Genomic DNA, 27,563 nt, shown 5'->3' on the forward strand with positions numbered 1-27,563 from the left:
TTTTGTTATGTCTATAGTTTTGTGTAGTATGTTGTCCTACTAATCATATAGCATACGTATTGAAACTCAAGGGGGGGATATTGTCCATTGATGATATTGAAGCACTACTTCCCTCTACTGGTGGTTGTGTGAACAGCATACTTGGATTAACTTGGAAGAAAATGGAAGTGAACAGGCTGAAAAGGGGAAGTACCATAAAGTCAGATAAAGGTCTTGATGAATAAAATCCGTTTGGCACGGACATTGCATTAAGGGCTTCACCATTTTAAAGTAGTCAACTGGGTGGGATTTCCCAGAGATGAAGATGTGAAGCGAGAGGATTTACTCAAAATCTGGTTGTGTGAGATATGTACTTTTTTGTATAGAGGTACAGTATATTACTTTTTAATAAACATTTTTTATACACAAAACACACACATTCGATGTTAAAGGTCCCTTTGTAGTTTAAAATGTGCAATTCAACCTTAGAGTTTGCTGACAATTCTTAAAAATGTCCCCACAATATTTTCCTTTAAAAAAGTTAAGAATTCATACAAGGTGATATCTACATCAGCCCCAATTTTAGAACACAGGTGGATATTATAAAAGTGAAAAATCTCTTTGATCATGATTTAGTAAGCAAAAACAGGTATCCAGAGTATAGCTAGTTTGTTTAAACGGCCGATGTGTACAAACTATTAAGAACAACCATTAGACCTAAATAGTCCACACAAAATAGTCCACACAAAGAATTAGCAATATAGATATTCCAATAATAGCAAAATAGATATTCCAATATAGATATTCAATTAAAGTGATATAAAAGAAGTGAGATCGGCAAAAGCAGTAGAATATAATACAGTGCATTTACAAATCATTTCACATTTCCTTGTGAAAAATAAACACAAAAAAAATGGTTTGAAATATGTGGAGTTGGAAAAGCAATTAAAAGCAAGACAAGTTGTGGCACTGATGTGAGACAAAGTGGACATTGCAGGTCGCACCGGGCATTTCTGAAGTTTGCTAAATCATATACAGAGCCTTCAGAAAGTATTCACACCCCTTGACTTTTTCCACATTTTGTTGTGTTACAGCCTGAATTGAAAATGGATTACATTTCGATTTTGTGTCCCTGGCCTACACACACATACAACGCCTCAATGTCAAAGTGGACTGATATTTCTAGACATCACAAATAATTCAAGCTGAAATGTGAAGCTGAAATGTGTTGAGTCAATAAGTATTCAACCCCTTTGTTATGGAAAGCCTGAATAAGTTCAGGAATAAAAATGTGCTTAACAAGTCACATAAGTTGTATGGACTCACTCTGTGTGCAATAAGGGTTAAACATGATTTTTGAATGACAACCTCATCTCTGCACCCCACGCATACATTTATCCGTAAGGTCCCTCAGTGGAGCAGTGAATTTCGAACTCAGATTGAACAACAAAGACCAGGGAGGTTTTTCCAACGCAACGAATGGAACCTATTGGTAGATGGTTAGAAATGTAAATAAATGTAGGCATTGAACATCCCTTTGAGCAAGTTATTGAAGACAATTTGGATGTTGTACACCCAGTCACTACAAAGACACAGGCGTCCTTCCTAATTCAGTTGTCGGAGAGGAAGGAAACTGATCAGGGATTTCACCATGAGGCCAATGGTGACTTTAAAACCGTTACAGAGTTGAATGGCTGTAATAGGAGAAAACTGAGGATGGATCAACAACATTATAGTAACTCCACAATACTAACCTAAATGACAGAGTGAAAATAAGAAAGCCTGTACAGAATACAAATATTCCACAAACACACATCCTGTTTGCAATGAGGCACTAAAGTAAAACTGCAAGAAATGTGGCAAAGAAATTAACTTTGTACTGAATACAAAGCGTTGTTTGGGGCAAATCCAACAAAACATCACTAAGTACCACTTCATATTTTCAAGCATGGTGGTGGCTGCATCATGTTATGGATAAACTTGTCACTAGGGAGTTGATTTTTTATTTTTAGGATTACAAGAAACAGAATAGAGCTGAGCGCAGGCAACATCCTAGAGAGAGAGAGGCTGGACAATAACCTGTTGCTGACCAAGACGACATTGAATGTTCCTGAGTGGCCTAGTTACTGTTTTGACTTAAAAATCGGCTTGAAAATCTATGGCAAGACCTGAAAATGGCTGTCTAGTAAATGAGCAACAACCAACTTGACAGAGCTTGAAGAATTTTTAAAAGAATGTGCAAATATTGTACAATCCAGGTGTGTAAAGGCTCTAAGAGATCTACCCAGAAAGACTCGGCTGTAATCACTGCCAAAGGTAATTTTAACTTGTATTGACTCAGAACTGAAAATACTTATGTAAGTGAGATATTTCTGTATTTCATTTTCAACACATTTGAAAACATGTTTTCACTTAGTTATTATGGGGTATTGTGTGTAGACGGGTGAGAAAAATAAATGTAATCCATTTTGAATTCAGGTTGTAACATAACAAAATATGGAATAAGTCAAGGGGTATGAATACTTTCTGAAGGCTCTGTAAATGTGGTTCTTTAGACTCAACACCTCCCTGGGTGTTGTAAGATCTGATCGTCTGTGCAGCACATCTGTAATGATGACCTGGAACACCTCCATCCTCAATCTCATTGTTTCAGGTACAAAGATTATTTGTACTCATTTGTTTTTCCGGGAGTGGGATATGTCTTTCATTCCCTCTCAAGCCCCCCCTCCCTCCTCCCCTCTCTCACTGCCAGTCCTCGTCCTTTTCATCTTCTGTCTCTGAAGGCACATCCTCATCACTGACCTCATCCTGTTCTCCTGCTCCATTCCCACCCCCGTTCCCATTCTGCATAACCTCTGCTGCCTCCCTGGCCCGTGCCTCCGCCTCAACCGCCCGCTGCTGCTCCTCCTCCTCGAGTTTGAGTTTGAGTGCGGCTTCCTTCTTCTCCCGCTCAGCGTGGCTCTTCATGTGGGCGCTGCGGCTTTTCACCTTGTAGAACACCCTGGAGGTCAAAGGTCAGATAGATACATGGACAATTGAACCCAGAGAGCTATATAGAGAGAGACCTATGGCTCTGATTGAACCTACAGCCACACAGGTGACGTTCCAGGTCACCTATTTTTGCAGTTGTTCATCTCAGAAGATTGCTAAAGTATATCAATGTGGTTACTGAGACGTAAACTCTTCTCCAGGTGTTGTAAGATCTAATTACCTGTGCAGCAAGACTGCAACTAAGACAACCTGAAACGCTACCAATGGCTATTGTCTCCATTGTTGCCACACTGGTCTGAGATATGTCCAGCGAACACTGGTCTCTAAGAGAGATGCCTGGTTTATAACTCTTGGTCAATCCCCGTCTTTCACCATTTTCTTTCACTCAATAAAAAATTGGCGGGGAAAAGTATTAATGGTGCAAAATGTGTATCTTTTCGCAGATCATGTAAACATAATCTTAAAGGGACACACACACACACTGACCTGCTACACTTCTTGCAGGGGAACACGCCCTCTGGGTCGCCGGGGGGCTTTGGGGGCGCTCGGCTCTTCTTCCCCGCCTCGGGACGAGGTTTTCTGGCTGCAGAGGGAGGGGTTGGATGGGGAGGACCAACCTTGTGTACAGCATCCTGGTCCCTGCGCCCTAGCACTGCTCCTGTCTGGTGGACCCAACATTAAATCATTGTGTTTGTCTAGTATACCAAATCAAATCAAATTTTATTGGTCATATACGCGTGTTAAGCAGATGTTATTGTGGGTTTAGCGAAATACTTGTAATAAAAAATAAAAAAAGACATTAAAAAAGAGAGCTAGAAGCACGGCAGCCCTCTGTTGGCGCCATTTTTTCCAGAAAGTACCAATGTTGTACTGTCCTGTTGGTGAATCAGTCTGTTAAACCAGTGTTGTACTGTCCTGTTGGTGAATCAGTCTGTTAAACCAGTGTTGTACTGTCCTGTTGGTGAATCAGTCTGTTAAACCAGTGTTGTACTGTTCTGTTGGTGAATCAGTCTGTTAAACCAGTATTGTACTGTCCTGTTGGTGAATCAGTCTGTTAAACCAGTGTTGTACTGTCCTGTTGGTGAATCAGTCTGTTAATCCAGTATTGTACTGTCCTGTTGGTGAATCAGTCTGTTAAACCAGTGTTGTACTGTCCTGTTGGTGAATCAGTCTGTTAATCCAGTATTGTACTGTCCTGTTGGTGAATCAGTCTGTTAAACCAGTGTTGTACTGTCCTGTTGGTGAATCAGTCTGTTAAACCAGTGTTGTACTGTCCTTTTTCAAGACCCTGTCTTTCAAAGATAATTCTTAAAAATCCAAATAACTTTACAGATCTACATTGTAAAGGGTTTAAACACAGTTTCCCATGCTTGTTCAATAAACCATAAACATTAATGAACATCGGTCAAAGGACATATGATAGCAAGTACAAATAGATAAGGGATAGATTTAAACATGGTACAATGAGGTTTAAAAATCATTTAAAAAAATATAACTTCAAGTTAAAATGAGCACTTACATTGTCATGAGCCTGTAGTGTCTGAGTAACCCTGGACTGGTTGCAATCTTGACCCCTGTCACATGACACTTCCCACTTCCTGTCAACTTCTTCCTGTCTTGGTTTTGATCCCTGAGAGCTCTGTGAAAAAGAGACAAATAACACAATAAATGGTCATCTTAATAAAATGTTATTTTGTAATGTAAATATAGTTTTTTACGAACTCATGAACGACTTGTTTTATAATAAACTCAGCAAAAAAATAAACATCCTTTTTCAAGACCCTGTCTTTCAAAGATCATTCGTAAAAATCCAATTAACTTCACAGATCTTCATTGTAAAGGGTTTAAACACAGTTTCCCATGCTTGTTCAATGAACCATAAACAATTAATGAACATGCACCTGTGGAACGTTCGATAAGACACTAACAGCTTACAGACGGTAGGCAATTAAGGTCACAGTTATGAAAAATTAGCACACTAAAGAGGCCTTTCTACTGACTCTGAAGAACACTAAAAGAAAGATGCCCAGGGTCCCTGCTCATCTGTGTGAACGTGCCTTAGGCATGCTGCAAGGAGGCATGAGGACTACAGATGTGACCAGGGCAATACATGGCAATGTTCATACTGTGAGACGACTAAGACAGCGCTACAGGGAGACAGGACGGACAGCTGATCGTCCTCGCAGTGACAGACCACGTGTAACAACACCTGCACAGGATCGGTACATCGGACCATCACACCTGCAGGACAGGTACAGGATGGCAACAACAACTATCTGAGTTACAACAGGAATGCACAATCCCTCTATCAGTGCTCAGACTGTCCGCAATAGGCTGAGAGAGGCTGGACTGAGGGCTTGTAGGTCTGTTGTAAGGCAGGTCCTCACCAGACATCAACCGCAACAACGTCATCTAAGGGGACAACACACCGCTGCTGGACCAGACAGGACTGGCAAAAAGTGCTCTTCACTGACGACTCATGGTTTTGTCTCACCAGGGGTGATGGTCGGATTCAGGTTTATCGTCGAAGGAATGAGTTACACCGAGGCCTGTATTCTGTAGCGGGATCAATTTGGAGGTGGAGGGTCCGTCATGATCTGGGGCGGTGTGTCACAGCATCATCGGACTGAGCTTGTTGCCATTGCAGGGAATCTCAAAGCTGTGCGTTACAGGGAAGACATCCTCCTCCCTCCTCCTTCCTGCAGGCTCATCCTGACATGACCCTCCAGCATGACAATGCCGCCAGCCATACTGCTCATTCTGTTATTGATTTCCTGCAAGACAGGAATGTCAGTGTTCTGCCATGGCCAGCAAAGAGCCCAGATCTCAATCCCATTGAGCACATCTTGGACCGGAGGGTGAGAGCTAGGGCCATTCCCCCCAGAAATGTCTGGAAACTTGCAGGTGCCTTGGTGAAAGAGTGGGGTAACATGTTACAGCAAGAACTGGCAAATCTGGAGCAGTCCATTAGGAGGAGATGCACTGCAGTACTTAATGCAGCTGGTGGCCACACCAGATACTGTCTGTTGATTTTGATTGACCCCCCCTTTGTTCAGGGATATTATTCCATTTGTTAGTCACAGGTCTGTGGAACTTGTTCAGTTTGTCTCAGTTGTTGAATCTTGTTATGTTCATACAAATATTTACACATGTTAAGTTTGCTGAAAATAAACACAGTTGACAGTGAGAGGACGTTTCTTTTTTGGCTGAGTTTATTTGTTTTCATTAACTAAAGCCTTACCTTAACATCCACTACTGCCTCGGTGTGTCTATCTGCTGGGGACTCTGCAGGTCCGTAGGTAACGCTTCCACTGTGACTGATCTGCACCTGTTTCTTATGCATGTAGTAAAACTCCACACATTGGGCCACTGTCTTTGTCTGCACCTGTATACGGATAGACAAAACACACAGACACAAATAGACAGTTATTAAAAGGTTATTCATTTCTTATAGTATTCCCACTGTTTGCCCAGGTGGTACTGATTCATGCCATGTGGTGAAAACGTCATGGCTGACATGGCCTGGATAGAAGTGAGCGTACCAGTTTTTGCACCATGAAGAAGTCCTTCCTGTAGGTAGAGATGCCTTTATTGAAGAAGCGCTTCTCTGAGGGAGTCCAACTGTCTGATCCTGGGGGGGGGGGGGGGGGGGGGGGGGGGGGGGAATTATTCACCATTCTGTCAATAAGGCCTCACAGTGTGTGTGTGTGTGGTGTGTGTGTGAGAAATTTGGAAGTGAATGAATGGCACCCCCCTCCATTTCCCCTTTAACAAGCACACTTTTGAGAAAGAAGCAATTGAGGAAACAAAATGTCTTCCCACCTGAGTAGTGATAGTCTGCCAGGTGGTGGCCATCAGAGAAAACGGGCTCCTTGAGCAGCAGGAACGCCAGGGTCTCCTGGGGAGAGCAACACAATTCATCACCGGTACTATCTAGTGCACTATTTTGACCAGGGGCCATAAAGGCTCTAGTAAAAAAATAAAAAAATAAATAAAAAACACACTATAAAAAGTTAATAGGGAGCTATTTATGAAACCTGGGAGAAACTAATTTGCCACAGAGGGGATTATCGTGGAATCACTGGGTTAAATCACTGTGTGAGTCACTCTACTCACAAGGACATTGCCCCCGCACTCATGCAGACAGTGGAGGGCCAGCTCCTGATTGGTGCCACCGCCGTACAGAGCGCTGGAGCAGGCCAAGCTCATCAGGTCGTCCACTAGGGGGAAAGAGTGAGGCAATTTTGAGGTAGGAAGACAGGGAGTGAGAGGAGGTGCAGGGAGAGAAAGAGAGGGCGGGGGAGAGAAAGAGGGGGCGGGGGAGAGAAAGAGAGGGCGGGGGAGAGAAAAGAGAGGGCGGGGGAGAGAAAGAGAGAGAGCGGGGGAGAGAAAGAGAGGAGAGCGGGGGAGAGAAAGAGGGGGCGAGAAAGAGAGGGCGGGGGAGAGAAAGAGAGAGAGAGAGCGGGGGGAGAGAAAGAGAGAGAGAGAGCGGGGGGGAGAGAGAGAGAGAGCGGGGGGAGAGAGAGAGAGAGCGGGGAGAGAGAGAGAGAGCGGGGGAGAGAGAGAGAGAGCGGGGGAGAGAGAGAGAGAGAGCGGGGGAGAGAGAGAGAGAGAGCGGGGGGGAGAGAGAGAGAGGGGAGGGAAGAGAGAGAGAGAGCGGGGGACGAAAGGAGAGAAGGAGCGGGGGAGAGAGGAGGAGAGAGACGCGGGGAGAGCTCGAGAGCGGGGAGACGAGAAGCGGGGGAGAGAGAGAGCGAGAGCGGGGGAGAGAGAGAGCGAGGAGCGGGGAGAGAGAGAGCGAGAGCGGATGAGGAGATCGAGAGCGGCGGGAGAGAAGAGCGAGAGCGGGGGAGAGGAGAGAGAGGAGCGGGGGCGAGAGATGAGAGGAGAGCGGGGAGAGAGAGACTGAGAGCGGGGGAGAGAGAGGAGGAGAGCGGGGGGAGAGAGGAGAAGAGAGCGGCGGAGAGGAGAGAGAGAGCGGGGGGAGAGAGAGAGAGCGTGGCGGAGGAGAGAGAAGAGAGCGGGGGAGAGATGAGAGAGAGCGGGGGAGAGAGAGATGACGAGCGGAGGGAGAGAGGAGAGAGCTGGGGAGAGAGATCGAGCGAGCCAGGGGAGAGAGAAGGAGCGGGAGAGAGAAGAGAGCGGGAGAGAGAGAGAGAGAGAGACGGGGGAGGAGAGGAGAATGCCGGGGGAGAGAGAGAGAGAGAGAGAGGAGAGCGAGAGAGCGGGGGAGAGCAGAAGAGAGCGGGGGAGGGAAAGAGAGAGCACGGGGCGAGAGGAGAGAGAGAGACGGGGAGGGAGAGAGAGAGAGAGCGGGGAGAGAGAGAGAGGCGGGGGGAGAGAGAGAGAGATAGAGAGCGGGGGAGAGAGGAGAGGAGAGAGCGGGGGAGAGAGAGACAGAAGCGTGGGAGAGAGAGAGAGCGGAGCGGGAGAGAAGAGAGGAGGAGCGGGGGAAGAAGAGAGCGGGGAGAGAGAGAGAGAGCGCAGGGAGGGGGAGAAGAGAGAGAGAGAGAGAGGGGTGAGAGAGAGAGGAGAGAGAGAGAGAGAGGAGACGGGGGAGAGAGAGAGAGAGAGCGGGGAGAGAGAGAGAGGAGAGCGGAGGGAGAGAAAAGAGAGAGAGCCGGGGGTAGAGCAAGAGAGAAGAGTGGGATGGGGAGAGAAAGAGAGAGAGCGGGGGGGAGAGAGAGAGAGAGCGGGGGGAGAGATGAGAGAGAGAGAGAGAGCGGGGGAGAGAAAGAGAGAGAGCAAGTAGAGAAAGACAAAAAAAGACACCGAAAGCAAAACGGTCAACATTTTGCACTACTTCAGGACGTTACAGCCCAAGTTGTTCAAATGTGCGTACTTCGACTTCCATACAAAACCTTTTTAAAGTCAGCTCTGTATGCCTCACACCACAGAGCCATGCCGAGCTGAGCCGAGCCAAGATGTACTGAGCTGGCCTGACTATGCATTCAACAGAGTTTCTGGAACCACGCCAGAACAGTATGGTTCGGGTTGGCCCTATTCTGTGAAAACGGTATTAGATTACTATAGTTTTGAGTAAGAGGCAGTGTAGTTACCGGTCTCCTGCTCTGCGTGGCGTAGCAGGGACGCCTTCATGGGGAGCCAGACCAGGTCAGCCTTGTGCTGGTCCCACTGGGTCAGTGAGCGGTCACACTGCAGCTCTGGTACCTCCGCCTGGTACTGCAGGCCAATGTTAATACGCCTGGGGGTGCGGAGAGGGAGAGAGGGTCGGAGGGAGGTAGATGGTGGGGAGAACGAGGGAGACAGCGAGCGGGTGGAGCGAGAGAGATTGTGGGTTTGATTCCTGGGGCCACCCATATGTAAAATGTATGCATACATGACTGTAAATGGCATATACATTATAACTGCATCATAATGCATTATACCTGAGTTCAGTGTTACAGAGGTTTGTACTCACGGTTCAAAGCTGACAGGTGTGGCGTCGGTGATCAAAGGGAGGATTGGGGGCGTGATGTCTGTAGAGCTGGCTGGAGAACACAAATTAACACAGCACCTTTAGGACACTACCATCTGGACAGAGGTATATAGAACAGAGAGGACAGAGAAACCATCTGGACAGAGAGGACAGAGAAACCATCTGGACAGAGGTATATAGAACAGAGAGGGAAGAGAGACCATCTGGACAGAGGTATATAGAACAGAGAGGCCATCTGGACAGAGGTATATAGAACAGAGAGGACAGAGAAACCATCTGGACAGAGGTATATAGAACAGAGAGGACAGAGAGGACAGAGAGACCATCTGGACAGAGGTATATAGAACAGAGAGGACAGAGAGACCATCTGGACAGAGGTATATAGAACAGAGAGGACAGAGAGACCATCTGGACAGAGGTATATAGAACAGAGAGGACAGAGAAACCATCTACAGAGGTATATAGAACAGAGAGGACAGAGAAACCATCTGGACAGAGGTATATAGAACAGAGAGGACAGAGAGACCATCTGGACAGAGGTATATAGAACAGAGAGGACAGAGAAACCATCTGGACAGAGGTATATAGAACAGAGAGGACAGAGAAACCATCTGGACAGAGAGGACAGAGAAAAAATCTGGACAGAGGTATATAGAACAGAGAGGACAGAGAGACCATCTGGACAGAGGTATATAGAACAGAGAGGACAGAGAAACCATCTGGACAGAGGTATATAGAACAGAGAGGACAGAGAGACCATCTGGACAGAGGTATATAGAACAGAGAGGACAGAGAAACCATCTGGACAGAGGTATATAGAACAATAGAACAGAGAGGACAGAGTGACCATCTGGACAAAGGTATATAGAACATAGAGGACAGAGATACCATCTGGACAGAGAGACCATCTGGACAAAGGTATATAGAACAGAGAGAACAGAGAAATCATCTGGACAGAGAGGACAGAGAGACCATCTGGACAAAGGTATATAGAACATAGAGGACAGAGAAACCATCTGGACAGAGGTATATAGAACGGAGAGGACAGAGAAACCATCTGGACAGAGGTATATAGAAAAGAGAGGACAGAGAAACCATCTGGACAGAGAGGACAGAGAGGACAGAGAGGACAGAGAAACCATCTGGACAGAGGAATATAGAAAAGAGAGGACAGAGAAACCATCTGGACAGAGAGGACAGAGAGGACAGAGAGGACAGAGAAACCATCTGGACAGAGGAATATAGAAAAGAGAGGACAGAGAAACCATCTGGACAGAGAGGACAGAGAGGACAGAGAAACCATCTGGACAGAGGAATATAGAAAAGAGAGGACAGAGAAACCATCTGGACAGAGAGGACAGAGAAACCATCTGGACAGAGGTATATCGAACAGAGAGGACAGAGAGACCATCTGGACAGAGGTATATAGAACAGAGAGGACAGAGAAACCATCTGGACAGAGGTATATAGAACAGAGAGGACAGAGAAACCATCTGGACAGAGGTATATAGAACGGAGAGGACAGAGAAACCATCTGGACAGAGGTATATAGAAAAGAGAGGACAGAGAAACCATCTGGACAGAGAGGACAGAGAAACCATCTGGACAGAGGAATATAGAAAAGAGAGGACAGAGAAACCATCTGGACAGAGAGGACAGAGAAACCATCTGGACAGAGGTATATCGAACAGAGAGGACAGAGAGACCATCTGGACAGAGGTATATAGAACAGAGAGGACAGAGAAACCATCTGGACAGAGGTATATAGAACAGAGAGGACAGAGAAACCATCTGGACAGAGGTATATAGAACATAGAGGACAGAGAAACCATCTGGACAGAGGTATATAGAACAGAGAGGACAGAGAAACCATCTGGACAGAGAGGACAGAGAAACCATCTGGACAGAGGAATATAGAAAAGAGAGGACAGAGAAACCATCTGGACAGAGAGGACAGAGAAACCATCTGGACAGAGGTATATAGAACAGAGAGGACAGAGAGACCATCTGGACAGAGGTATATAGAACAGAGAGGACAGAGAGACCATCTGGACAGAGGTATATAGAACAGAGAGGACAGAGAAACCATCTGGACAGAGGTATATAGAACAGAGAGGACAGAGAGGACAGAGAAACCATCTGGACAGAGGTATATAGAACAGAGAGGACAGAGAGACCATCTGGACAGAGGTATATAGAACAGACAGGACAGAGAGGTCATCTGGACAGAGAGGACAGAGAAGCCATCTGGACAAAGGTATATAGAACATAGAGGACAGAGAGACCATCTGGACAGAGGTATATAGAACAGAGAGGACAGAGAGGCCATCTGGACAGAGGTATATAGAACAGAGAGGACAGAGAGGACAGAGAAACCATCTGGACAGAGGTATATAGAACAGAGAGGACAGAGAAACCATCTGGACAGAGGTATATAGAACAGAGAGGACAGAGAAACCATCTGGACAGAGGTATATAGAACAGAGAGGACAGAGAAACCATCTGGACAGAGGTATATAGAACAGAGAGGACAGAGAAACCATCTGGACAGAGGTATATAGAACAGAGAGGACAGAGAAACCATCTTGACAGAGGTATATAGAACAGAGAGGACAGAGAAACCATCTGGACAGAGGTATATAGAACAGAGAGGACAGAGAAACCATCTTGACAGAGGTATATAGAACAGAGAGGACAGAGAAACCATCTGGACAGAGGTATATAGAACAGAGAGGACAGAGAAACCATCTGGACAGAGGTATATAGAACAATAGAACAGAGAGGACAGAGAGATCATCTGGACAGAGAGGACAGAGAGACCATCTGGACAAAGGTATATAGAACAGAGAGGACAGAGAGACCATCTGGACAGAGAGGACAGAGAGACCATCTGGACAAAGGTATATAGAACATAGAGGACAGAGAAACCATCTGGACAGAGAGGACAGAGAGACCATCTGGACAAAGGTATATAGAACAGAGGACAGAGAGACCATCTGGACAGAGAGGACAGAGAGACCATATGGACAAAGGTATATAGAACATAGAGGACAGAGAGACCATCTGGACAGAGAGGACAGAGAGACCATATGGACAAAGGTATATAGAACATAGAGGACAGAGAAACCATCTGGACAGAGGTATATAGAACAGAGAGGACAGAGAAACCATCTGGACAGAGGTATATAGAAAAGAGAGGACAGATAAACCATCTGGACAGAGAGGACAGAGAAACCATCTGGGCAGAGGTATATAGAACAGAGAGGACAGAGAGACCATCTCGACAGAGGTATATAGAACAGAGAGGACAGAGAGACCATCTGGACAGAGGTATATAGAACAGAGAGGACAGAGAGACCATCTGGACAGAGAGGACAGAGAGACCATCTGGACAGAGAGACCATCTGGACAGAGGTATATAGAACAGAGAGGACAGAGAGACCATCTGGACAGAGAGGACAGAGAGACCATCTGGACAGAGAGACCATCTGGACAAAGGTATATAGAACACAGAGGACAGAGAAACCATCTGGACAGAGGTATATAGAACAGAGAGGACAGAGAGACCATCTGGACAGAGGTATATAGAACAGAGAGGACAGAGAGACCATCTGGACAGAGGTATATAGAACAGAGAGGACAGAGAAACCATCTACAGAGGTATATAGAACAGAGAGGACAGAGAAACCATCTGGACAGAGGTATATAGAACAGAGAGGACAGAGAGACCATCTGGACAGAGGTATATAGAACAGAGAGGACAGAGAAACCATCTGGACAGAGGTATATAGAACAGAGAGGACAGAGAAACCATCTGGACAGAGAGGACAGAGAAAAAATCTGGATAGAGGTATATAGAACAGAGAGGACAGAGAGACCATCTGGACAGAGGTATATAGAACAGAGAGGACAGAGAAACCATCTGGACAGAGGTATATAGAACAGAGAGGACAGAGAGACCATCTGGACAGAGGTATATAGAACAGAGAGGACAGAGAAACCATCTGGACAGAGGTATATAGAACAGAGAGGACAGAGAAACCATCTGGACAGAGGTATATAGAACAATAGAACAGAGAGGACAGAGTGACCATCTGGACAAAGGTATATAGAACATAGAGGACAGAGAAACCATCTGGACAGAGAGACCATCTGGACAAAGGTATATAGAACAGAGAGGACAGAGAAATCATCTGGACAGAGAGGACAGAGAGACCATCTGGACAAAGGTATATAGAACAGAGAGGACAGAGAAATCATCTGGACAGAGAGGACAGAGAGACCATCTGGACAAAGGTATATAGAACATAGAGGACAGAGAAACCATCTGGACAGAGAGACCATCTGGACAAAGGTATATAGAACATAGAGGACAGAGAAACCATCTGGACAGAGGTATATAGAACAGAGAGGACAGAGAAACCATCTGGACAGAGGTATATAGAAAAGAGAGGACAGAGAAACCATCTGGACAGAGGAATATAGAAAAGAGAGGACAGAGAAACCATCTGGACAGAGAGGACAGAGAAACCATCTGGACAGAGGTATATAGAACAGAGAGGACAGAGAAACCATCTGGACAGAGGTATATAGAACAGAGAGGACAGAGAGGACAGAGAAACCATCTGGACAGAGGTATATAGAACAGAGGACAGAGAGACCATCTGGACAGAGGTATATAGAACAGACAGGACAGAGAGGCCATCTGGACAGAGAGGACAGAGAAGCCATCTGGACAAAGGTATATAGAACATAGAGGACAGAGAGACCATCTGGACAGAGGTATATAGAACAGTGAGGACAGAGAGGCCATCTGGACAGAGGTATATAGAACAGAGAGGACAGAGAGACCATCTGGACAGAGGTATATAGAACAGAGAGGAAAAGAAACCATCTGGACAGAGGTATATAGAACAGAGAGGACAGAGAGACCATCTGGACAGAGGTATATAGAACAGAGAGGACAGAGAGACCATCTGGACAGAGGTATATAGAACAGAGAGGACAGAGAAACCATCTGGACAGAGGTATATAGAACAGAGAGGACAGAGAAACCATCTGGACAGAGGTATATAGAACAGAGAGGACAGAGAAACCATCTGGACAGAGGTATATAGAACAGAGAGGACAGAGCAACCATCTGGACAGAGGTATATAGAACAGAGAGGACAGAGCAACCATCTGGACAAAGGTATATAGAACAGAGAGGACAGAGAGACCATCTGGACAGAGGTATATAGAACAGAGAGGACAGAGAAACCATCTGGACAGAGGTATATAGAACAGAGAGGACAGAGAAACCATCTGGACAGAGAGGACAGAGAGACCATCTGGACAGAGGTATATAGAACAGAGAGGACAGAGAAACCATCTTGACAGAGGTATATAGAACAGAGAGGACAGAGAAACCATCTGGACAGAGGTATATAGAACAGAGAGGACAGAGAAACCATCTGGACAGAGGTATATAGAACAATAGAACAGAGAGGACAGAGAGATCATCTGGACAGAGAGGACAGAGAGACCATCTGGACAAAGGTATATAGAACAGCGAGGACAGAGAGACCATCTGGACAGAGAGGACAGAGAGACCATCTGGACAAAGGTATATAGAACATAGAGGACAGAGAAACCATCTGGACAGAGAGGACAGAGAGACCATCTGGACAAAGGTATATAGAACAGAGGACAGAGAGACCATCTGGACAGAGAGGACAGAGAGACCATCTGGACAAAGGTATATAGAACATAGAGGACAGAGAGACCATCTGGACAGAGAGGACAGAGAGAACATCTGGACAAAGGTATATAGAACATAGAGGACAGAGAAACCATCTGGACAGAGGTATATAGAACAGAGAGGACAGAGAGACCATCTGGACAGAGGTATATAGAACAGAGAGGACAGAGAAACCATCTGGACAGAGGTATATAGAACAGAGAGGACAGAGAAACCATCTGGACAGAGGTATATAGAAAATAGAGGACAGAGAAACCATCTGGACAGAGAGGACAGAGAAACCATCTGGGCAGAGGTATATAGAACAGAGAGGACAGAGAGACCATCTGGACAGAGGTATATAGAACAGAGAGGACAGAGAAACCATCTGGACAGAGGCATATAGAACAGAGAGGACAGAGAGACCATCTGGACAGAGGTATATAGAACAGAGAGGACAGAGAGACCATCTGGACAGAGGTATATAGAACAGAGAGGACAGAGAAACCATCTGGACAGAGAGGACAGAGAGACCATCTGGACAGAGAGACCATCTGGACAAAGGTATATAGAACAGAGAGGACAGAGAAACCATCTGGACAGAGGTATATAGAACAGAGAGGACAGAGAAACCATCTGGACAGAGGTATATAGAACAATAGAACAGAGAGGACAGAGAGATCATCTGGACAGAGAGGACAGAGAGACCATCTGGACAAAGGTATATAGAACAGCGAGGACAGAGAGACCATCTGGACAGAGAGGACAGAGAGACCATCTGGACAAAGGTATATAGAACATAGAGGACAGAGAAACCATCTGGACAGAGAGGACAGAGAGACCATCTGGACAAAGGTATATAGAACAGAGGACAGAGAGACCATCTGGACAGAGAGGACAGAGAGACCATCTGGACAAAGGTATATAGAACATAGAGGACAGAGAGACCATCTGGACAGAGAGGACAGAGAGAACATCTGGACAAAGGTATATAGAACATAGAGGACAGAGAAACCATCTGGACAGAGGTATATAGAACAGAGAGGACAGAGAGACCATCTGGACAGAGGTATATAGAACAGAGAGGACAGAGAAACCATCTGGACAGAGGTATATAGAACAGAGAGGACAGAGAAACCATCTGGACAGAGGTATATAGAAAAGAGAGGACAGAGAAACCATCTGGACAGAGAGGACAGAGAAACCATCTGGGCAGAGGTATATAGAACAGAGAGGACAGAGAGACCATCTGGACAGAGGTATATAGAACAGAGAGGACAGAGAAACCATCTGGACAGAGGCATATAGAACAGAGAGGACAGAGAGACCATCTGGACAGAGGTATATAGAACAGAGAGGACAGAGAGACCATCTGGACAGAGGTATATAGAACAGAGAGGACAGAGAAACCATCTGGACAGAGAGGACAGAGAGACCATCTGGACAGAGAGACCATCTGGACAAAGGTATATAGAACATAGAGGACAGAGAAACCATCTGGACAGAGAGGACAGAGAAACCATCTGGACAAAGGTATATAGAACAGAGAGGACAGAGAAACCATCTGGACAGAGAGGATAGAGAAACCATCTGGACAGAGGTATATAGAACATAGAGGACAGAGAGACCGTCTGGACAGAGAGGACAGAGAAACCATCTGGACAGAGGTATATAGAACATAGAGACCATCTGGACAGAGAGGACAGAGAGACCATCTGGACAGAGGTATATAGAACATAGAGGACAGAGAAACCATCTGGACAGAGAGGACAGAGAGACCATCTGGACAGAGGTATATAGAACAGAGGACAGAGAAACCATCTGGACAGAGGGGACAGAGAAACCATCTGGACAGAGAGGACAGAGAGACCATCTGGACAAAGGTATATAGAACAGAGGACAGAGAGACCATCTGGACAGAGAGGACAGAGAGACCATCTGGACAAAGGTATATAGAACATAGAGGACAGAGAGACCATCTGGACAGAGAGGACAGAGAGAACATCTGGACAGAGGTATATAGAACAGAGAGGACAGAGAGACCATCTGGACAGAGGTATATAGAACAGAGAGGACAGAGAAACCATCTGGACAGAGGTATATAGAACAGAGAGGACAGAGAAACCATCTGGACAGAGGTATATAGAAAAGAGAGGACAGAGAAACCATCTGGACAGAGAGGACAGAGAAACCATCTGGGCAGAGGTATATAGAACAGAGAGGACAGAGAGACCATCTGGACAGAGGTATATAGAACAGAGAGGACAGAGAAACCATCTGGACAGAGGCATATAGAACAGAGAGGACAGAGAGACCATCTGGACAGAGGTATATAGAACAGAGAGGACAGAGAGACCATCTAGACAGAGGTATATAGAACAGAGAGGACAGAGAAACCATCTGGACAGAGAGGACAGAGAGACCATCTGGACAGAGAGACCATCTGGACAAAGGTATATAGAACATAGAGGACAGAGAAACCATCTGGACAGAGAGGACAGAGAAACCATCTGGACAAAGGTATATAGAACAGAGAGGACAGAGAAACCATCTGGACAGAGAGGATAGAGAAACCATCTGGACAGAGGTATATAGAACATAGAGGACAGAGAGACCGTCTGGACAGAGAGGACAGAGAAACCATCTGGACAGAGGTATATAGAACATAGAGACCATCTGGACAGAGAGGACAGAGAGACCATCTGGACAGAGGTATATAGAACATAGAGGACAGAGAAACCATCTGGACAGAGAGGACAGAGAGACCATCTGGACAGAGGTATATAGAACAGAGGACAGAGAGACCATCTGGACAGAGAGGACAGAGAGACCATCTGGACAAAGGTATATAGAACATAGAGGACAGAGAGACCATCTGGACAGAGAGGACAGAGAGAACATCTGGACAAAGGTATATAGAACATAGAGGACAGAGAAACCATCTGGACAGAGGTATATAGAACAGAGAGGACAGAGAGACCATCTGGACAGAGGTATATAGAACAGAGAGGACAGAGAAACCATCTGGACAGAGGTATATAGAACAGAGAGGACAGAGAAACCATCTGGACAGAGAGGACAGAGAAACCATCTGGGCAGAGGTATATAGAACAGAGAGGACAGAGAGACCATCTGGACAGAGGTATATAGAACAGAGAGGACAGAGAAACCATCTGGACAGAGGCATATAGAACAGAGAGGACAGAGAGACCATCTGGACAGAGGTATATAGAACAGAGAGGACAGAGAGACCATCTGGACAGAGGTATATAGAACAGAGAGGACAGAGAAACCATCTGGACAGAGAGGACAGAGAGACCATCTGGACAGAGAGACCATCTGGACAAAGGTATATAGAACATAGAGGACAGAGAAACCATCTGGACAGAGAGGACAGAGAAACCATCTGGACAAAGGTATATAGAACAGAGAGGACAGAGAAACAATCTGGACAGAGAGGATAGAGAAACCATCTGGACAGAGGTATATAGAACATAGAGGACAGAGAGACCGTCTGGACAGAGAGGACAGAGAAACCATCTGGACAGAGGTATATAGAACATAGAGACCATCTGGACAGAGAGGACAGAGAGACCATCTGGACAGAGGTATATAGAACATAGAGGACAGAGAAACCATCTGGACAGAGAGGACAGAGAGACCATCTGGACAGAGGTATATAGAACAGAGGACAGAGAAACCATCTGGACAGAGGGGACAGAGAAACCATCTGGACAGAGGTAGAGAGACTATAGAACTTGATCTGATCTCAGAACACAGGAAGTCATGGGGCCATTTAACTCTGGAGGACTGTGGGCAAGTGTTCCTAATGGCACCCTATTCCCTACGTAGTGCACCGCTTTTGGCCAGGGTCCATAGGACTGGTCAAAATTTGTGCACTACATAGGGAATAGGGTGCCATTTGTGAAGCATCCTACACTTTAAGCACTGGTTTCAATGTTCAATAGCGATTTCTCCATTGAAAATGTTTTTTTAGTCCAGGACTAGACTTAACTAGTGTCTGGGAAACCAGCCCTAACCAGCCCTGGACTACTGACAGGAGAAATACATTGTGACAAGGATGCATTCAGTGCATAGGAAAAGAAAGGAACAGATTTGTATTTTACGTTATAACAATAGAGGGACAACTAGGACACAGAGAAGAGAGAGACGGAGGGAAAGAGAGAGAACGATACAGCGAGACTCCTCGAGCTTCCGTGACAAGACTTACTGGATCGCAGAAGGCTGCGCGAGGCCGACTTGGGCGTGTTGGGTGGCGGCTGCAGGGTCTGGTTGCTGGCGGCGATGGAAGACAGGAAGGTGGAGAAGTAGAGACCAGAGCCCTCGCGCACCGGAGACAGGATGGGCGGTGGGGTGTAGGGCGGCAGAGTGAAGTGGTGGTCGGGCAGGCGGATGGGCGACCGCAGGTGGCTCTGGTAGGGAGTGATGGCGGAGTAGACTGAGGGGGCGATGAACGTAGCCGGTTTGGGTGGTGGGATGAAGAGGGGCTCGGGACGAGGCCGCCATTTGTGCTTGGCCAATTTCCCATCGTCGTCCTGACCAGCATCGCCCTCCCCGTCCTGGTTGGGTGAGATGATTGTGAGGAGTTCAGTGATATTTCAGAGAATGACAAGGACAAATAGACAAACAACCAACTGCATTGGTTCAGTGGAAGGTGGGAGGGAGATTATGACTTGTGTGGGGAAGTCACCGGCGGGATTAATGAAGTCGCTAAATAATAACGTTGAATGTTTTGGGCCTCTACATCAAAGTGGCTCCATCGAGTCCTATTTTTTATTTGATTTATTTCACCTTTATTTAACAAGGTAGGCCAGTTGAGAACACCTTTATTTAACCAGGTAGGCCAGTTGAGAACACCTTTATTTAACCAGGTAGGCCAGTTGAGAACACCTTTATTTAACCAGGTAGGCCAGTTGAGAACACCTTTATTTAACCAGGTAGGCCAGTTGAGAACACCTTTATTTAACAAGGTAGGCCAGTTGAGAACACCTTTATTTAACCAGGTAGGCCAGTTGAGAACACCTTTATTTAACCAGGTAGGCCAGGTGAGAACACCTTTATTTAACCAGGTAGGCCAGGTGTGAACAAGTTCTCATTTACAACTGAGACTTGGCCAAGATAAAGCAAAGCAGTACGACAAAAATAACAACACAGAGTTACACATGAGATAAACAAACAGTCAATAGCACTATTGAACGATAGCACATGACAACCCAACCCATTGTGGAGTTAAGGCCTAATTTCTACATACTAAAACATGTCCCCCCAGCAGGTCATCATATCTGGGTTCAAATAGTTTTTTTTTTTGTTCATATACTTTAACTGTGCTTGATCGAGCTTGCCTGGCTGGCACAACAGAACAAACAGAAAAGTGCAAACCGCACCCACCTGGAACTCCAGGCAGGCTGAAACAAACACTCAAAGTATGTGAAAGAAAGCAAATACTATTTGAACCCTAGATTGTGTTCATTAGGCACCAAAACAGAAGAAAACAGTGAGGAACTATGTGGACTTGTCCAACAAAGAACACTAAAATGCTGCAAAACATTTTTACTACGCCTAGCCTAATGAATACAACCAAGGTCTGCATGCCACAGGACCTACCTGGCTGAAGCTCTCCGAGAGGGACTTCCTCAGTGAGCGGCGGCTCGCTACAATGACCGAGGGCTTGTGTTGGGGCTGGGGTGGGAGCAGGGCGTGCTGGCCCGGAGGGCCTGTCTGACCCTGGCGCACTGGCACAGACACGGGGATAACCAGGGGCACCATACCAGCTTGTCTGCCCATAAGACCCTCCCCCTGCTGCTGGGGGGGGGGGGCAGAAGAGGGGAATAACAGAGATAGAAATAAGTAGAGAAAGGAGATAATATAGATAATATATATAATATAGACAATATGTAAGGGAGTAGAATAGAAAGTGGAAGTAAATATGGCAAATAGTGAACTTTCCATTCTACATGCTTGACAAATTAAATGAATCCCCTGCAGCAATTGTTAATCTCAGACTGTAGGTATGCATGTCACAGACAATTTATGGACATTGCTTAAAGGCAGTCTTCAGTGTTGCAAGATCCCGTTTCACAAATAGAATCAGGAAAGCACTGCACACGTTGTATGAACAACCAGTTACTTATAAGCAGCAAATGGTTACTGTCAGCTTACAAAACGTATTGAAAATCCGGTACTAGTGAAAATACACAACATTAGCAACTACATTCAAGCCAAGCCAGAGAAATACATTTGAAATCTAATTCATTTGACTACAGTAAATGTCTCAAATCTGCACCATTGAACTCCACCCCACACAGCCAACTCAACAAAAAATACAAAATAATAGAAGCTGAACCTTGGGTTTGTGAATAACAGAGGTATGACTGTTTTATTAAGGCACCTGGTTGGGGAGAGAATGTGGAGGAGTGGGAGTCTGCAGGCCACAGCCCCTCCCTGGCTCAGCTGAATGGCTGGGGAGGGAGAGTCCTGAGCGGCTCCAGGCCACAGCCCCTCCCTGGCTCAGCTGAATGGCTGGGGAGGGAGAGTCCTGAGCGGCTCCAGGCCACAGCCCCTCCCTGGCTCAGCTGAATGGCTGGGGAGGGAGAGTCCTGAGCGGCTCCAGGCCACAGCCCCTCCCTGGCTCAGCTGAATGGCTGGGGAGGGAGAGTCCTGAGCGGCTCCAGGCCACAGCCCCTCCCTGGCTCAGCTGAATGACTGGGGAGGGAGAGTCCGGAGCGGCTCCAGGCCACAGACCCTCCCTGGCTCAGCTGAATGACTGGGGAGGGAGAGTCCGGAGCGGCTCCAGGCCACAGCCCCTCCCTGGCTCAGCTGAATGGCTGGGGAGGGAGAGTCCTGAGCGGCTCCAGGCCACAGCCCCTCCCTGGCTCAGCTGAATGGCTGGGGAGGAAGAGCCCTGAGGAATGTAGAGGTGTGCAGACATGTAGCTGCTTCAACAGTCTGCACCCAGCACACACTTCCTCTCTCTGCAGTCTGCACCCAGTCTCTCTCTGCAGTCTACACCCAGCACACCCAGTCTCTCTCTGCAGTCTGCACCCAGTCTCTCTCTGCAGTCTGCACCCAGTCTCTCTCTGCAGTCTACACCCAGCACACCCAGTCTCTCTCTCTGCAGTCTGCACCCAGTCTCTCTCTGCAGTCTGCATCCAGTCTCTCTCTGCAGTCAGCACCCAGCACAGTCTCTCTCTCTCTGCAGTCTGCACCCAGCGGTCTCTCTCTCTCTGCAGTCTGCACCCAGCACAGTCTCTCTCTCTCTGCAGTCTGCACCCAGCATAGTCTCTCTCTCTCTGCAGTCTGCACCCAGCACAGTCTCTCTGTCTCTCTCTGCAGTCTGCACCCAGCACAGTCTCTCTGTCTCTCTCTGCAGTCTGCACCCAGCACACACTTTCCCTCTCTGCAGTCTGCACCCAGTCTCCCCCTCTCTGCCGATTTATTCAATAACCAACATGTTTTGCCTTTGAAAAACAAGTCCTGAAAAAAATGCAGCTGCTTTAGTGGGTGTGCCTAAAGGGAAACGTCAACATCATAAATTCCTGACAGCAAGGCTAGGAATCACTATTTTCTCACAGAAGTACAGCATAAGGGGAAGTCCTGCACAGAAACCATGATCTTCCTCTTGGAAGAGGAACAGAGTGTTGCAGTGGTCACAGTGGCAGCAAAGTAGGGGAAAGACAATCAGTTTTCCTGTCATCCGAGGAACTCATCTAAATTCAATAGTCAGGCCGCTGTGTGTGAAAATTCAGCACTTGCAGAAAGATGAAATTAGGAATATATGTATAATTATTTAACTGCATGTACTGTACAAGTGTGCGAAAAAAGCAGTAGAAGTATTGTTGTCTGTTAATTTACTCCAATCAGGGGAGGGTTGATAGGATTCAGGAGTCACATTATTACTACCTTCAGGAAATACATGAGGTATTTAATCAACATCCTTGTTTCCCTGGCCCATTGTGTCGGCCTTCGCGTACAGCGACAATTTTGAACACTTGCTGTTCAGAGGTCTATGTGAATGATTGTTTTGTGTGTGTTTCTTTAAAGGAGTCTGGCAGAGCCACACCTTTTGTATTTTGTGTTTATTGGACCGATGATAGAGAGAAAAGTTGATAGGAGGACAATGCTAGAGCAGTGGGTCAGATTCAAACCAATGCTTGCAGCGATACACAGTACATGTGATCCAGACGCAGGGGCTTAGACCGCTGGACTACCCTAGGCCACAATGTGAGATGAACTTGGAACAGGTTGTAGGCCTGGTTGAACTAAACAAAAGAGTGCAAACAAACCTTGGCCATCTTGGAGGAGGGCAGTGATTCCCTCTCGGAAGCCTTCTGGGCCAGAGTCTCCAAGTTGATCTCTTTCGACGCCCTCCTCCTCCGGCGCGTACTCTGGATAACCCCCCCAGTCGGCCCCTGTCTCTCCCCCCCTTCTCGTCTGGCTACCACACCGTTCTGGGGTACCTCTCTGAAGGTCTGGTTCCAGGGGGATAGTGAGGGAGGGTCCACGAGTGGTGATAGCCCGTCTCTGGAGAGGCGGCGGGAGCGACGGGGGGCAGCCGGAGATGCGTCTGAGGGTGACATGGGGTCTGATGTGAGTTTTGGGGGGCAGGGGTCGGAGGATGTGCTTGATGGGTCAGCGGACGGGGTCTCTACATCCGGTGTATGTCCCTGCCCCTGAGTCTCCACAGACAGAGGCATGTCCTTCTGAGGGGTTGAGGGGCTAGCTCTAGACGGACAGTTGTCAGAGGGCTGGTTATAACTCAGGAAGTGTTGGTTTGGCTGCTGCTTTTGCTGAGACTGCGGCTGCAGTATTTCCTGCGGTGGTAAACTGTGTGGCGGTTGAAGCTGCTGCTGGTGCATTTGTTGCCGTTGCTCCTGTTGTATTTGCTGCTTGTGATACTGCTGATTCAGCTGCAGTTGGATCTGATGCTGTTGCATTTGGTGCTGGAGCTGTTGCTGCAACTGGTGCTGCTGTTGTTGTTGTTGATGATGCTGCTGATGTAACTGTTGTTGCTGCTTCTGCTGTTGTTGTTGCTGCTGTTGCATCTGAAGCTGCATCAGTTGGTGTTGTTGTTGGGTTTTTGGCTGCTCGTTGTAGCTCAGGTTGGGCATGGCCTTGGTGCCCCCCTGGAACACTGGGTAGTACCCAGATGGAAGGTGCTGTTTGGTGGGTCCGAACGCCAGCTGGATGGGCTGCATCAAGGACCCTGGTTGCATGATGGGGTGAGAGGAGGGGGCATGGGGGGGCTGAGCCTGGAGATCTACACCCTTATGGCCCTGCTGGAAGGCCTGGAGCTGGGCTTGACGCATGGCGGCTGCCGCAGCTTGCTGCCCCCACTCTAAGCCCCTAGCCTGGGCTTGAGCTTGGGTTGCCTCCCTGTAAACCTCCATGGAACCTGGAGCCTGTTTCTCTGCTGGCCCCATCTGCAGAGCAGCTCCTTCATCGTGGCTCCCTTTGGGGAAGGCCATCTGGACCCTAACGTTGTTCAAGCCGTCCATATACGGGCTAAAGTTCTGCCCCCATGAATTGGTTGGCAGGGGCCCGGAAGCATCCTGAGACCAGCCAGCAGCTTGGATGTGGTCCTGGTGCATCCATTTGACAGAGGCAGTCTGCTGATAGTGTGCACGACTTTGGGGCCCCTTCTCTGGGTTGAAGACCCCAGAGCCGTGGCCTCCAGGCTCCCCTACCCTGTGAGCAGACTCCAGAGCCGGGGGGCCCATACCGCCATAGAAGACATCCCCCGCGTGCTGCACTGTGGGCTCCTTCATGGCAGCTGCAGCCCGATGTTTGCCCCCACTCTTATCAGGGATCACTTTCTGCTGGGGAGGATGACTCATACTATAATCATCAAGCTAAAACAATAAGTAAAACAGCGGGTAAAAAAGTCGAGGTCCTTTATATATATATCCTTTATATATATCCCCAGTCACTTGAGTAAAAAACAAGGACAAGGCCAAGTGTTTCTGCCTACACTGCCTCGGTCTGGGACCGTTGTGTCCTGCTTTGTTTAACGGCGAGAACAGAGGGACTCGGGAGGAAACATAAGTCCTACAGGAAAGAGTAGAGGGCGGAGAACACACACCTCCTCCCTCAAGTCAGATCTGAAGAAGTTTGCTGCTGTTAAGGGTCACGGCGGCCCTGGATCCCCAGATGTCCCTCATTCATGTGTGGGGCCCTGAAAGATAGAGGGTGAGGGAAATGACTGGTAAAATATGTGTGAAGTAAGTTTTCAACGAGCATGTGTGCAGGACAGGCCTGTTTGCTTGGCTCAGAGGAAAGAACTAGGCTAATTATATTTAAAGTCAAATACGTTCAGAGAGCATGCACTGTACAAGTATTGTAGAAGCAAAGTATTAATAATGCTGAAATACTTCCAAATCCAATTAATATAGTGACATCACAGACACAAAAGTAGTCGTGTCGGCCCATTATTTACACACTGTAGATGTTGGTTTCGACTGTGATAATAGCAGGCAGAGACAGTTTGAGGCGTGGACTGTACAGAACTGCCATTTGACAACGAGAAATACAGGAAGCGAGAGAAAACAAGTAGAGTCGCTTTCCACCCCCACCCCCCTCGGAGCCCCCAGTCCCAGCCAATTGGATGCAAATTTCAGGCAACCTTTTGTGTTGTAGTAAAGTATTGTTGCCACACTGTTGCCTTCGAAAATTACATACAGTAACAATCTGCGCACGAGTTTATGTGCAATTAATATGGCCAGGCCACTAAAATCACATCGTGGCTTCATTAAAGTCAAACTAAACCTACAAAACACGAAGTGCATACTCCCATGGGATTCTGTTTACAATTGCAACTCCATATTTTGCGATCATGTTGATCGACAACACACGTGATATACCATTAATGAAATTAATTGACACTTACTGTTTCAATATCATTTTATGTATATGACAGCGAGTTCTACGGAGCCAATTTCCTTTGGGCCAAAGTCGAATGCATGCAGCTCCACTACGGGATCGTGCGCAACAGATAACATATACTTCGAGTTCGACAACTTTTCTTCAGGCCATAGAGTAAACAACTTGCATCGAAACCATTCAAACACGGGATTTGGGATATTTGTTGTTCAACCACAAATCCATGTAAGCACAGTGGCTACAATGTTGCACACGGTGAAATAATAACACACTTTCAGGAAAACATGTCCAGCAACTTTCTCCCCGCATCGAGTGTGTACGTACATAAACCACTGATTCCGTTGGGTATGATCAAAATGTCAAGTACATTTGGTTATTTGCGTATTTTTCATAGATCTGTCTGTCAAATGCATTGGCTCTATTGCATTCACTGATACATCAGACTACACATAGCATTTATAAATCTGTGAAGCTGCGCCAACGCGTTAAAGTTCTGAGCTCGTGAATGCTCCGCCTCACCCTTCAACCGCTCAACTGACGTCTGCTGTCCAATCCGATTGTCTGACCACGCCTATATCCATGTCCTTATAAGGTTGTCCCACTGCTTGTGGCATCATCCAGTAAATTGCAGCACACACTGGCAATGAGGGGATTCGATTAATCTGACCTGGGCGCCATGGTAGGCGTGTTTTGCACAGGTCGAAAGTTGATTTTGCATTCGTTATGAAACCGTCTGACTCCCGGGCGTGAGCCAGGTGCCCCGTTCAAAGCCGGCTCCAAACAAAAGTTACGTAACTAAGCATTAAGTAATAAGTAGGATTCTGTATTTTCACATGTAAAAGTGATTGAGTTTGATATATGCCATTCCAATGAAAACTAGTTCAACAATTCTAACATATATTTTATGGAAAATAGATGTATGTTTCTGGAAGATGCTGCCTTGTTTCTGGAAGATGCTGGAAGACGCTGCCTTGTTGACAACATGACCGAGCGGCGCAGAATATTTGAGATCCTCCCTCACCGCGTTTGCCGATCCCGTCATGGGCCATGGACCGGTACCCCGCAGTTCAGCATAATCGAGTCTACCCAGTGCTTCTGAGGGGGATTTCCTTCAGGGGGGCTCCCAAAGGGGTCACATGTTGAAGTGTGCATGCACGGCCAAATACATGTGTCTCATTTGGGTAGTACACTAGGTCATATTTATTTAACTAGGCAAGTCAAACACATAAGCCCCCGGAGTGCATTTAACTTCTCTCTTTTTGAAAGCGTCACTGCTCAGTCAAGAACATATTCTTATTTACAATGACAGGAACAGTGGGCTAACTGGCATGTTCAGGAGCAGAACGACAGATTTGTACCTTGTCAGCTCGGGGATTCGATATAGCAACCTTTCTGTTACTGACCCAACTCTCTGACCACTAGGCTACCTGCCGCGCCGTCATACTTTGGATATGTGGATATATCATAAAGCATAATTTGAATTTCCAAAGATATCTATTGTAGAATTTTATAGCACAACTAGCATTGATTTAATTAGCT

At 46.8% G+C, this 27,563-nt stretch overlaps 1 protein-coding gene across 2 annotated transcripts; it reads right to left on the reverse strand.

Annotated features, from left to right (window-relative positions):
- Nucleotides 1–368: 368 nt before the first annotated feature.
- mideasa (mitotic deacetylase associated SANT domain protein a) lies at nt 369–26,373 on the reverse strand. Of its 2 annotated transcripts, none has more exons than XM_020496229.2 (13): nt 26,032–26,373; nt 23,432–25,320; nt 20,754–20,948; nt 19,360–19,708; nt 9,392–9,461; nt 9,030–9,175; nt 7,087–7,190; nt 6,793–6,868; nt 6,513–6,601; nt 6,212–6,355; nt 4,490–4,609; nt 3,457–3,632; nt 369–2,980 (listed from the first exon to the last, which is right to left on the reverse strand). In XM_020496229.2, exons 2-13 carry the CDS (start codon nt 24,980–24,982, stop codon nt 2,722–2,724), a joined length of 3,279 nt encoding a protein of 1,092 aa, XP_020351818.1. In that variant the 5' UTR covers nt 24,983–25,320; nt 26,032–26,373; the 3' UTR covers nt 369–2,721. The 2 variants fall into 2 exon arrangements, with proteins under 2 accessions (XP_020351818.1, XP_020351817.1); XM_020496228.2 differs by having other exon boundaries at nt 20,754–20,951.
- Between the last annotated feature and the right edge of the window lie 1,190 nt (nt 26,374–27,563).

This window comes from Oncorhynchus kisutch, linkage group LG12 (assembly GCF_002021735.2).
Source record: "Oncorhynchus kisutch isolate 150728-3 linkage group LG12, Okis_V2, whole genome shotgun sequence".
In the NCBI taxonomy this organism is placed as follows: Eukaryota; Metazoa; Chordata; class Actinopteri; order Salmoniformes; family Salmonidae; genus Oncorhynchus; species Oncorhynchus kisutch.